The sequence below is a fragment of the Chlorella variabilis genome (genome assembly GCF_000147415.1).
Source record: "Chlorella variabilis unplaced genomic scaffold CHLNCscaffold_6, whole genome shotgun sequence".
In the NCBI taxonomy this organism is placed as follows: domain Eukaryota; kingdom Viridiplantae; phylum Chlorophyta; class Trebouxiophyceae; order Chlorellales; family Chlorellaceae; genus Chlorella; species Chlorella variabilis.
In genome coordinates this window covers 539,249-549,882 of record NW_005435082.1, presented here as the reverse complement: position 1 = coordinate 549,882, position 10,634 = coordinate 539,249, and the positions used below count along the sequence as shown (strand labels likewise).

The window sequence follows — 10,634 nt, the reverse complement described above, 5'->3', positions numbered from 1 at the left end:
CTTTACACGAGACCCCGCGCTGGACCTGTTGGGTGTCGTGTGATGCCTGCAGGGCTGTGCTTGCATCCAAACCGCCGCAGAGACTCACTTTCGAGGCGCTGGGCACTACATGTGGGCAGACATATGGGTACTGCGAGGATTAGCCTGCATTTTATCCGCGCCTCTGGGCTGCCCCGTCCTGCTGTGGGTCTGATACAAGCGGGGAGAGTCTTGAATTGCGCCCGCCGAGCCCCAAAGCGCCTCTCTGAGCAACACCGACTGCTTACAGGGAGCTATGAACGGCACAATGCGTGCGCCTTGCGTCATCAGCACAGTATTGGCGTCCCGCAATGGCAGCCTGGCGGGCAGGCCGCTGGCAGTGCGGCCCTGCCGGGTGCAGCAGATCAGGGGTGAGAGCTTGCCACCAAACAAACAGCCGCCTGCCATTGCGTGGAATGGTCAGGGAGATCGTTCGGCAATGTGGACGGTGGGCTGGCGGAGCTGGGTGCCACCACCGCTGCCGCCGCCTGCTGCCCGCCTGCCCTCAACCTGTGTCCGTTTCTCGCACCTGCAGGGCTGAAGCCGGTGCAAGCCATGACGCAACAGACGGACAAGAAGGGCAAGGAGCAGGAGGTGTTCCTGGGCGTGAAGGGCAACGCGCAGGCAAGCGCGGGCTGGGCTGCATCGCTGCCAATGGGACATGCGCCGTCGCCGGCCTCAAGCTTGTGAACCTTGCGGCCTCAGAACAACTCCTTACAGCTAGCCCCACCCCCACCAACTGTCCCGCCTGGTGCAGCTGCTGGGCATGAAGGGGGCCGACACAGAGACCAACATCTGGAAGATCCGGCTGCAGCTGATGAAGCCGGTGACCTGGATCCCGCTCATCTGGGGTGTGCCAGCCGCCGCCTTTGAATGCATGGCCGTCGTCTGGGGCCGGCTGGGGCGCCGACCAGCTGTTGACTGCGTGCCGCTGCTATGTGGGGGCCAGGATGGTGGCAGCGCCAAGTAATATCATCCAGGGCGAGAACCCGGGCTTGCTGCCCCTGTAGCTGTTCTCTCCCTCCCTCTGTCTCCCCCTGTGCCTCGGCCCCAGCCTCACCCGACCACTGCCCCCCCGTGCACCGCGCCCGTCCCTCGCCTGTAGGCGTGCTGTGCGGCGCCGCCGCCTCGGGCGCCTTCACCTGGACCCCTGAGAATGTGGCCAAGAGCGTGCTGTGCATGGTCATGTCGGGGCCGCTGCTGACGGGGTACACGCAGGTGGAGCTGGGCTCGTGTGTGTGTGTGTGTGTGTGTGTGTGTGTGTGTGTGTGTGTGGCCAGCGTGTGCTTGTGGCGGGCAGCTGCGGAGGCGGCGTGCGCTGCACGCCTGCGCGCCCGCCATGCTGTGGGTCCACCGTTCCACCGCCCCCACGGTGCGGTGGAACAAGCACACAGCACGCCACGGCAACCCAGTCCACACGCGCATGCACACACACGCGCGCTCTGCAGACCATCAACGACTGGTATGATCGAGAGATTGACGCCATCAACGAGCCCTACCGCCCCATCCCCTCGGGTGAGAGGCGGGGGCTGATGGGCAGAGGCGCCGACTGCCTCGGCCGCCTTCCTGCCTGCCTGGGCTACCTTGCCTCCATCCGCCTGCCAGCCTGCTTTTTCCTCGCACTGCGCTGCACGCCTCGACAGCCACATGCCCCAGCCACATGCCCTGCCACCGCCCCGCCCGGCGTCGCACTCCGTAGGCGCCATCAGCGAGGGCGAGGTGAAGGCGCAGATCTGGGCGCTGCTGCTGGGAGGCATCGGCGTGGCGTTTGTGCTGGACCAGTGGGCGGGTGAGGCGGGGGCTGTGTGTGGGACACGGCGGCTGGGAAGCGCTGCGGGCGCAGGTTGCCCTGTGTGGGGCGTGGCGGGGTGGGGTGGGCGGCCACAGAAAGGTTGCAAATGCAGGCTGGCCGTGTGATGTGTAACTGGCCGCTCGTGTCATCCTCGCCTCCCGCTCGCTGCCGCGGCCGCTGACCTCCCTGCTGCGTCTCCCCGCTTTCCTCCCAGGCCACGACTTCCCCATCATGACCGTGCTGTCGGTGTTTGGCTCCTTCATCTCCTACATCTACTCAGGTGCGTCTGGCTGAGGAGTGTGCTGGGTGCGGTTGGTGTGTTGGGTGCGAGGAAGGGAGGGTTGATTGCTGCCACGAAAGGGGAGGGGCTGTAATGGAATGGCTGGCTGGCGAGCCTGGGAGCTTCCTAGCTGGTGTTGCAGTGTGCCCGCAGCCTGCAACCTGACCTCCTCCCCCCTCGCCCCACGCACTGCACCCCGCAGCGCCGCCGCTGAAGCTGAAGCAGAGCGGGTGGGCCGGAAACTATGCGCTCGGCAGCTCCTACATCGCGCTGCCCTGGTGGGCGGGCCAGGTGCGGGGGCAGGACGCAGCTCGAATCCAGCCGCACGCTGCGGCACGTGAGCGCATGCGGCAGCAGCGCTCGGTCCTCGCCCGGCCCTCAGAGCTCCTGCACCGCATGCGCCACCTACTCACGACACCCCCGCCCTCTCGTACTCTATCCCTGCCCCCACCCTCTCCTACTCTCCCCCTGCCTTCCCACCCTCCCGCACTCCCCGCCAGGCCCTGTTTGGCACCCTCACACTCGACGTCATGGTGCTGACAGTGCTCTACTCCATCGCGGGCCTGGGCATCGCCATCGTCAACGACTTCAAGTCGATCGAGGGTGCGGCGCTTTGAGGGGTGGTGTGCTGGGGGGGCGTCTGGGTGGGCGGGTCGGGACCGGCAGCAGCTGCTGGCATGTGTCGTGCGTCGTGTGTGCCCGTAGGTTGGGGTGGTAGTGCATTTGGTGCCACAGGCAGTTAGGTGGATGGCACAGCCCTGCGGCACTTGGGAGGGCGGCCCCGCGGCTGTTCGTCTGCCCACGCTGCCACCCCCCACCTCGCTCTGCTCCCCGCAGGCGACCGCGCCATGGGCCTGCAGTCGCTGCCCGTGGCCTTTGGCGTGGACACAGCCAAGTGGATCTGTGTGGGCAGCATTGACGTCACGCAGGTGCGGGGGCTGGCCCTGCACATGCGTGTGTGTATGTATGTATGTATGTATGTGTGTGTGCGCGCACGCACGCGCGCATCTGCAGCCCGCGTCATGACCATGCAGTTGGCACCACGGCACACCCTCCCGTGATGCCTTGCCTTGTTCATGCCGTGCCTGCTGCGCTCGTGCTGCGCCTGCCGTGCAGCTGGCGGTCGCCGCCTACCTGGCCTTTGGGCTGGACGAGCCGGTCTACGGCGCCGTGCTGCTGGCGCTCATCCTGCCGCAGGCAAGCAGGGTTGTGGGCTGTGGTCCGGAAGGCACCCTGCTGGCTTGGGGCACCCTGCTCGCGCCCGCCCCTGCACACACTGCCGCCCGCCCGCCTGCCTGCGCGCTAGCCTGCATGTCTGTCCGTTCACACACAGCAGAACATGTTGTGGACACTCCTACGCGCGCGCGCGCGCGCACACACACACACACACACTCTCTTCCCCTGGCACCCCTCCCACCGCCTGCCGCAGATCTACGCCCAGATCAAGTACTTTCTTCCCGACCCCGTGGCCAACGACGTCAAGTACCAGGCCTCCGCCCAGCCCTTCCTCGTCTTTGGCCTGCTGACCACCGGGCTGGCCATCGGCGCGCACAACAACGCGGCCGCGGCGGCGGCGCAGGCGGCGGAGCTGGTGGGCGGCGCGGCGGCGTATGTGGGCGAGGTGGCCACCGCGGCGGCCGCCCTGCTGTGAGCTCCTCCTCTGCCCCTTGACACCAGCCGGGGTGGGCATGCCCGCACCTTCAAGTAATTCTCAGTTAAGGTTTGTTATTTGCGCTCTTGCTTCCTGCTCCGCCACGGCCGGCCCGTGCGTTTTCTGGGTGGCCGGCCGCGGCAACTTTGAATCGGTGCGCCATTGCGCTGCCTGCTCCACAGGCCCGGGTCCCATCCTCATCCATCTCCCGCATGTAAACACCCTGCCAACACCAGCGCTGCCAAGTGTCGTCTCTCATGCCCAGGGGATTGTCAGGGGGTTGCAGCAAGCGTCGAGGACAAACGGAGGCTATTCAAGAGGGGGACACGACAGGCACTGAACTGAAAAGGCAGGGGCTTGCAGACAAAAGAAGTGCAGGGAGCTGCGGCTGGGCGGCGGACTGCGGTTCTGAGGGCCGCCTTCGCCCGCCGCGCTCGTCTCGCGGCCGCGCCACATGCTTCTCGCACGTGTCAGGGCTGCGAGCAGGCTCACTTGCCCAGCACGCTGTCGATGAGGCTCGAGTTGGTGGCGACCTGCACCCCAGCCGGGCAGGGAAGCAGCTGCCTTGAGTCTTGCGTCGACAAAGACGCGAGGCGCGGAATTGTGCGCCGTACCACACCCATGAGTGCAGCCTCGCGCTCACACACAGCAGCAGCCAGCGAGCGAGCAGCAGTAGTACCGCCACCACCGCCACCACCGCCAACGCCACCACCACCCACCTCCCTCCACCCACCTCGTAGCCAAACCAGGCCAGGTCCAGTACCAGCAGTACCGCCAGAACCTTGATGATGTTCACCGCGCCGCCCGCAAACCCCTCGCTGCGGTTGGCCTCCCGCTGCGCCTCGGTCCAGCCCATCAGGCCCGACAGGCCGCCCACGCCTGCGGGCGACGGCGGGCGCGGCGGCGGCAGGCGGGCATGTCCGTGGGGCGAGATGCGCTGGGTGGACAGGCAGCGCTTGGTGGCACATGGCCGCAGGGCCCCACAGACCAGGCACAGGCGCAGCCCCAAGGCAACCAGGCACAGGTAAAGGCACAGGCACTGACACGGAGGCCACAGGGCTGAGGCAGGCACGGTGCAGGCGGCACGGGCACGCAGCCAGGCCCGCGGCAGCCGTGAGGCAGGCGCTCACCGCCCAGGCGGATGTCCACGCCATCCTTCGTGGGTAGGTCCCCGGGCAGCGCGGTGTCAAAGCCGCCGTTGATCCAGGCCAGGGGGCCGTAGCCCGCGCGGCTCAGCTGCTCGCACGCCGCCAGCGACCTGCTCCAGGGGCGGGGGCAGAACAGGGTCACGCGACGGCGCGTGGGGACAGAACCGCGCGCTTGCGGCACACCACGCGCGCCTGCCTGCCTGCCTGCCTGCCTGCACGCGCCGGCACTCCCACCCCCCCGCGCTTGGCCAAGCGCTGGCAACCCCAAAAGCGCCGTGCTTCGGGCCGCCTGCAGCCACCCCCCACGCCCACCTGAGCCCCTTCTGGCAGGCCACCACCACCTGCGCGTCGTTCGGCACCGAGGCCTGTACCTCAGCCAGGAACTGGGGGTTGGGCTTCATGTGGGCGCCGCCCAGCCACCAGCCGCCCATGCCAAAGTTGGAGGCCTGCAGCGGGGGAGGGGGGGCCGGGGGCGCGGCCCATGCGCGGCATGAGCTGGCATGTGCGGCGCGTGGGAGCATGCTCATGTGCCACAGTTGGGCGGGTGGGGTGCTCGACAGAACACTCGCAGCAGCCGTGCTGCAGGCACAAGCCGACCAGCTGGTGCGGGGGCGGGGGCCGTACCAGCTGCAGGGCAGCTGCCAGCGCACCTGCTTCAGGAAGCCTGCGGGCGACATGTCGTCATCCACCACAAACAGCGGCACCTCCACAGCGCCTACCACCTTTGCCTGCACACGTGGAGTGGGCAGCAGGTGTGTGAGACAGCAGGCGTGTGAGGGGCCTCGGGAGGCGTGGAGGGGAGCGCCGGGCGGCAGCGGCACCCCCCCCAAGCGGGGCCGCGCCGTCCCTCTGGGAGCTGCCAGCCCTGCGATGCCTGCGCTGCCACCCTGCCGCAACTGTTTCCGCCTGTGCTGCCCTGGCTGCTCACGCAGCTGTGCCGGCCAGCTGCGCCAAGAAAGGGGCAGCCCGCAGCCCTTGCTCAGCGCCAGCCTCCCTCGCCGCCTGGCCGCCAGGCGGCGGCGGCCTGCAGGGCCCACCTTGGCGATCTCGGTAGGCGGGCGCACATCCAACAGCACCCACCCCTCCTTCAGCAGGCCGCCCGCCTCCTTGGCGCTCACGTTCTGCACCTTGCCGTCGCGGATCTGCGGGGGCGTGGCGCCGCGGGAAGAAAAGGCTGAAAGCTCCTACCTTGTACATAACGCACCCGTTTTCACTGGATGTTCACTTGATGTGTTCCCAGTCGTTGCAATGCAGGGATGGGTTGGCCTGCAGCCTGAGAGGAGCGCCGCGCGGGTGCAGGGCTGCAGGCCGCCGCCCACCTGGCTCTCCCAACGCTTTTGCGCCTCGCTCTGAGCGGCGGCATTCGCCACTGCGAGCGTGCGCGGGCTGCGGGCGCAGCGCACCGGCCGCCGCGCCGCTGTCTGCACCGCCGCCCGCTGCGGCGCCGGGGCGCGGGCGCCTGCAGGGGAGCAGCAGCAGAGCGCGGCGTGTGTGCAGCGGAAGCTCGCGCCGGCAAAGCGCGGCAGGCGGCGGCACCGCCGCCGCTGACAAGGCCTGCTGCAGGGCGGCGGCGCACCCGAGGAGGACTGTGGCGTGGCGGCCGCCACACGCTGTACCAGGGCCGCAGACATGCTGCTGTGCGATGATCGGGGGAGGGGGACGGTGCGAGCGAGGTGGGGCCTTGCAGCGAGTGCAGGTGCCCTGAGCGACAACACAGATGCGTTTCCAAGCAGCCAATAGCGCATCAGAGCTTCTGGGCTGCACGCCATCCGGATCATCCGCGCGCCATCGGCCGACTCGGCAGCACGCTCGCAGCAGGGAAGGATGTCCATCGCCTGCTTCCACTGCCAATGATCGCACAAGCTCAGCCCAATTGCATTCACGACGATCGCGCCAACTGACTGGCTGGTGCCTGCGACTTCACCTCACGCATGTGCCAGCGATGAACGGCAAAGCCATCACAGACGCGGCTTGCGGGACCAGATGGACACCCTCGCAGCGCCCGAGACGCTGCACCACGGCGGCAACCTGCCGCAAGCTTGTCGCTGCCGCTGCCGCCAGGCCGGGTGGCGGCGGCGACCCCACCGCAGCAGACAACGCCAGCAGCAGCCGCAGCAGCAGCGTTCCCCTTGCTAGCACGCCCGGCGCCGTGCAGCAGGCGGTGGAGGCGGTGTCGCGCCGCGCCGCGGCCGCCCTGCTGGCGGCGGCGGTGTCCGGCGCGGCGCTGCTGGCGCCGCCGGCGGGGGCGGTGACGCAGGAGCAGCTGCTGTTTCTGGAGGCTTGGCGGGCGGTGGACCGAGCGTATGTGGACAAGAAGTTCAACGGGCAGAACTGGTTCAAGGCAGGCCCCGCCGCTGGCTGCTCCCCACCATGCCTTGCCTGCCTGCCTGGTTGCGCCGCAGAAAGGCCTGCCACCGTGTCTGCAGCGCTGCACAGCGCCATGCCCGCACGCACTCACGACTGCCTGCCTGCCTACCTGCCTGCCTGCCTGGCCCCGCATCCCCAGCAGGTGCGGGAGGATTCTCTGAAGAAAGTGCCGATGGGCAGCCGCGCGGAGACGCACGAGGCCATCCGCGTCCTGCTGGCCTCCCTGGGCGACCCGTTCACACGCTTCCTGGCCCCAGAGCAGTACACGGCACTACGGTGGGCGCGCTGGGACGGGCGGCGCGGCGGCCGGCCTGCATGGGCGGCTGCGGCGCACCGCTCCCCCGCTTTCTGGCGGCCCTGTAGGGCACGGCATGCCATGCGCAGCTGGCACGCTGCGTCCCACCCTCCAACCACCCAAAACAGCACCAACCCCACACCTTGCACCACCCCGCACACCCACCCACCCCCGGCTCCCCCCCACACCCCCTGCAGGCGCAGCACGGCCGGGTCAGTGACTGGCGTGGGGGTGGAAGTTTCCTTCTCCTCCCAGCAGGGCGGCAGCAGCTCGCTGGTCGTCATCTCGCCCGCGCCAGGCGGCCCCGCCGAGCGTGCCGGCATCCGTCCGGGGGACCAGATTCTGTCCATCGACGGCCAGGACACCTCCACGCTGTCGCTGTATGCTGCGGGTGGGTGGGTGAGGAGCAGCGCAGGCCTGCGTTGGCACGTGTCGGTGTGTGCGTAGTGTGTAGTGTGTCTATGTGTGGTGTGTTTGTGTGTGTGTGTGTGTGTGTGTGTGCGTCTGTGTGTGTCTGTGTGGCACGCAGGAGAGCAGCTGTCAGCAGCCGCTTGCCCGAGGCGCCAGCGGCGCGCAGCGGCCTCCGGCAGCCCGCGGCACCCTGCTGACGCCCGCGCCGGTCGCCCCGCCCCCGCCCGCCCACTGCAGGCAACCTGCTGCAGGGGCCGGAGGGCAGCGAGGTGGTGCTGCGGGTGCGGCCCAGCGGTGGCGGGGCTCCTAGGGACCTGAGCCTCACCCGGCAGCCTATCCAGTTCAACCCTGTCGACTCCGCGCTCTGCAGCACTAGCGGTGAGAGGGCCCCAGCCCGCTGCAGCTGCCCGCGGCAGCGGCCGGAACCACCCGCCTGCTTGCAGAGCCCCCAGCCTGCTTGTCGAGGCAGCCTCCCGCCGTCCTCGCGCTGCCTGCCCTACGGCGCCACGCTTGCGCCTTGCCCCCTGGCACGGCGCCACCACCACCCCCTCCTGCCACCGTGCCGCCGCCTGCCTCCCTGGCTACAGGCCAGCTGGCGCCCGGGTCCAGCGAGGGCCGGCTGGGATACATCCGTGTGGCCACCTTCAGCAAGCAGACCAGCGAGAAAGTGCGGGCGGCGCTGCTGACGCTGCGGGAGCAGGTGCGGCGGGCGGCGGCGTGGCTGGGCCGAGGCACTGAGGCACACATCGGCAGCAGCTGCAGCTGGCCCGCGTGCCTGTTATACCTCATACGTAAAACAGGTGTCGGCGTGCCGGCCTGCCGCCAACCTCTGCCCGCTCCGCTGCAGCTGCCCGCCCTTGGCGCCCCCTGCAGCGTTGCTCGCCCCTTTCGCCCAGCTCGCCGCCCGCTTGCCCCCCTGCCGCCCGCCGCAGGGCGCGCAGCGGCTTGTGCTGGATGTGCGCAACAACGGCGGCGGGCTGTTTCCTTCGGGGGTGGAGGTGGGGCGCATGCTGCTCAACAGCGGCGACATAGTGCTGATCGCAGACAGGTGGGCTGGGTGTTTTTTTTCGGTGTGGTGCACGGTGGTGTGTGTGTGTGTGTGTGTTGGGGGAGGGGAGGGGGAGGTCACTGTATTGGGTGGAGGAGGCGCCTGGCTGCTCAATGGGCGCCACCACAGGCATGCTGCCCACCACCTGGCTGCCACCATCGCCACGCATCAGGCCAGGGACGCGGCACGCGCGTGCCGGGGGTGCCCACCCCCCGCCACCTGCCCGCCGCCTGCTCACATGCCTGCTCACATGCCTGCTCCCGTGCCTCCCGTTGCTGCTTTCACGTGCCTGCTCCCGTGCCTCCCGCCGCCGCAGCGACGGCGTTCGCGACATCTACTCCGCCCAGGGCTCCGCCATAGACCCCTCCACCCCCCTGGTCGTGCTGGCCAACCGCGGCACCGCCTCAGCCAGCGAGGTGCTGGCGGGGGCTCTCAAGGACAACGGGCGGGCCGAGGTGGCCGGGGAGAGCACCTTTGGCAAGGGGCTAATCCAGGTGAGTGGTGCAGGAAGGGCGGGCAGGGGCGGGGTTGACTATGTGGTGGCAATGGAAGCGGTAGATGGGGATCTGCATGCACAGCGCACCAGGGCTCCCCTGCGTTAGCCCCACCCCAAGGGTTCTAGAGCCCGCGCCTGCTGCCCCACCCGTCCGGGACCTGCATCTGCTCGACGCGCTGCAGCTGGTGCCTCCTGCCCCACCCCGACGTGCGGGTGCCTCCTGCCCACCCTCTGCAGACCCTGGTGGAGCTGTCCGACGGGTCTGCTGTGGCGGTGACTGTGGCCATGTACCAAACGCCTGCGGGCATCGACATCAACAAGGTGCACGCCTATCAAACGCGGGGTGCTTGTAAACACAACACAGGCACGCCCTGCCCTGCAATTGCGCCTGCTGCCGGCGCTCCATGCATGTGTGGGCTTCCAGTCTGGTTTCAGCAACAACAAGCTTGCGGCACTGGGTGCATGTGTGGGCTGTGCGGGGAACGGATGCTTGGAGCAGCGGCGGGACGCTCCTGGGGGGTGCGCCGCACCGCTGTGCTCATCCACGCTCCACAGCCACCTCCCTAGCACGCCGATTCCTCTCTCTCCACCTGCCTCCTGCAGATTGGCATCGCACCGACCATCCCGCTGCAGCCGGCCCAGCTGGCCGACATCCCGCTGAGCGGCGAGGCCTTCTGCCGCTTCGCGCAGACCGAGCAGGCGCCCAGGCTGTTCTGAGGCGCTGCCGGGCTGGTGGCACACACCCCTCCCTGCAGCCATACGCTTGCTGTGATCTGCCATCCTGCAGAAACTGAGTTACACGCTGTAACGCACGCAGGACGATGCAGTTGCAGGTCAACGAGCGCAGACGAGAAATGAATGGATGCCAGGCTGGAATGAAATCACGGGCATTGGGTACAAATGAATTCGCAGAGGAGAAGAGAGCACAGAGGTCCCTCGCTTCTAGTCCGTCTTGCCCTCGGGGCGCGGCGGCGGCAGGCGCCCCTTGACCGCCTCTGCCAGCGCCTGTGCAGAGTGGGTGGGCGCCAGGCCGCCGCTGCCCTGCCGGGTGCTGTGCCTGGCCGTCTCCTCCACCATCCCGCGGAAGGCTGCGGGCAGGCGGGGGGGGGGGGGGGGGGGGGCGGGGCC

The 10,634-nt window shown here is 68.8% G+C and overlaps 4 protein-coding genes across 4 annotated transcripts in view; 2 read left to right on the top strand and 2 right to left on the bottom strand.

The window, feature by feature from the left end:
- Positions 1–50: 50 nt before the first annotated feature.
- On the top strand, positions 51–3,741 carry CHLNCDRAFT_34863 (hypothetical protein; the record flags this gene model as incomplete). The annotated part of the gene is made up of 13 exons (XM_005849224.1): positions 51–111; positions 269–389; positions 554–642; positions 776–869; positions 1,124–1,236; positions 1,467–1,533; positions 1,718–1,807; positions 2,025–2,090; positions 2,293–2,381; positions 2,591–2,693; positions 2,928–3,019; positions 3,207–3,296; positions 3,520–3,741. Exons 2-13 carry the CDS (start codon positions 275–277, stop codon positions 3,739–3,741), a joined length of 1,230 nt encoding a protein of 409 aa, XP_005849286.1. The 5' UTR covers positions 51–111; positions 269–274.
- A 488-nt stretch (positions 3,742–4,229) lies between these two features.
- Positions 4,230–6,520, bottom strand: CHLNCDRAFT_143586 (hypothetical protein; the record flags this gene model as incomplete). Its single annotated transcript, XM_005849023.1, has 8 exons — positions 4,230–4,274; positions 4,475–4,620; positions 4,872–4,999; positions 5,202–5,335; positions 5,540–5,617; positions 5,927–6,031; positions 6,209–6,348; positions 6,466–6,520. 8 exons carry the CDS (start codon positions 6,518–6,520, stop codon positions 4,230–4,232), a joined length of 831 nt encoding a protein of 276 aa, XP_005849085.1.
- Positions 6,521–7,134: 614 nt separating this feature from the next.
- On the top strand, positions 7,135–10,220 carry CHLNCDRAFT_9114 (hypothetical protein; the record flags this gene model as incomplete). The annotated part of the gene is made up of 9 exons (XM_005849223.1): positions 7,135–7,279; positions 7,424–7,532; positions 7,749–7,942; positions 8,200–8,340; positions 8,550–8,662; positions 8,895–9,010; positions 9,327–9,504; positions 9,744–9,827; positions 10,110–10,220. Coding segments are annotated over 9 exons (1,191 nt in total), but the record flags the coding sequence as incomplete, so codon positions are not given.
- A 228-nt stretch (positions 10,221–10,448) lies between these two features.
- The window catches only part of CHLNCDRAFT_143584 (hypothetical protein), a gene marked incomplete at both ends in the record, with an annotated part of 11,661 nt that continues 11,475 nt past the window's right edge, over positions 10,449–10,634 (bottom strand). Inside the window, one exon of the mRNA XM_005849022.1 lies at positions 10,449–10,594. Within this exon, the coding sequence (XP_005849084.1) occupies positions 10,449–10,594 (146 nt within the window). The remainder of the gene's footprint in view (positions 10,595–10,634) is intronic.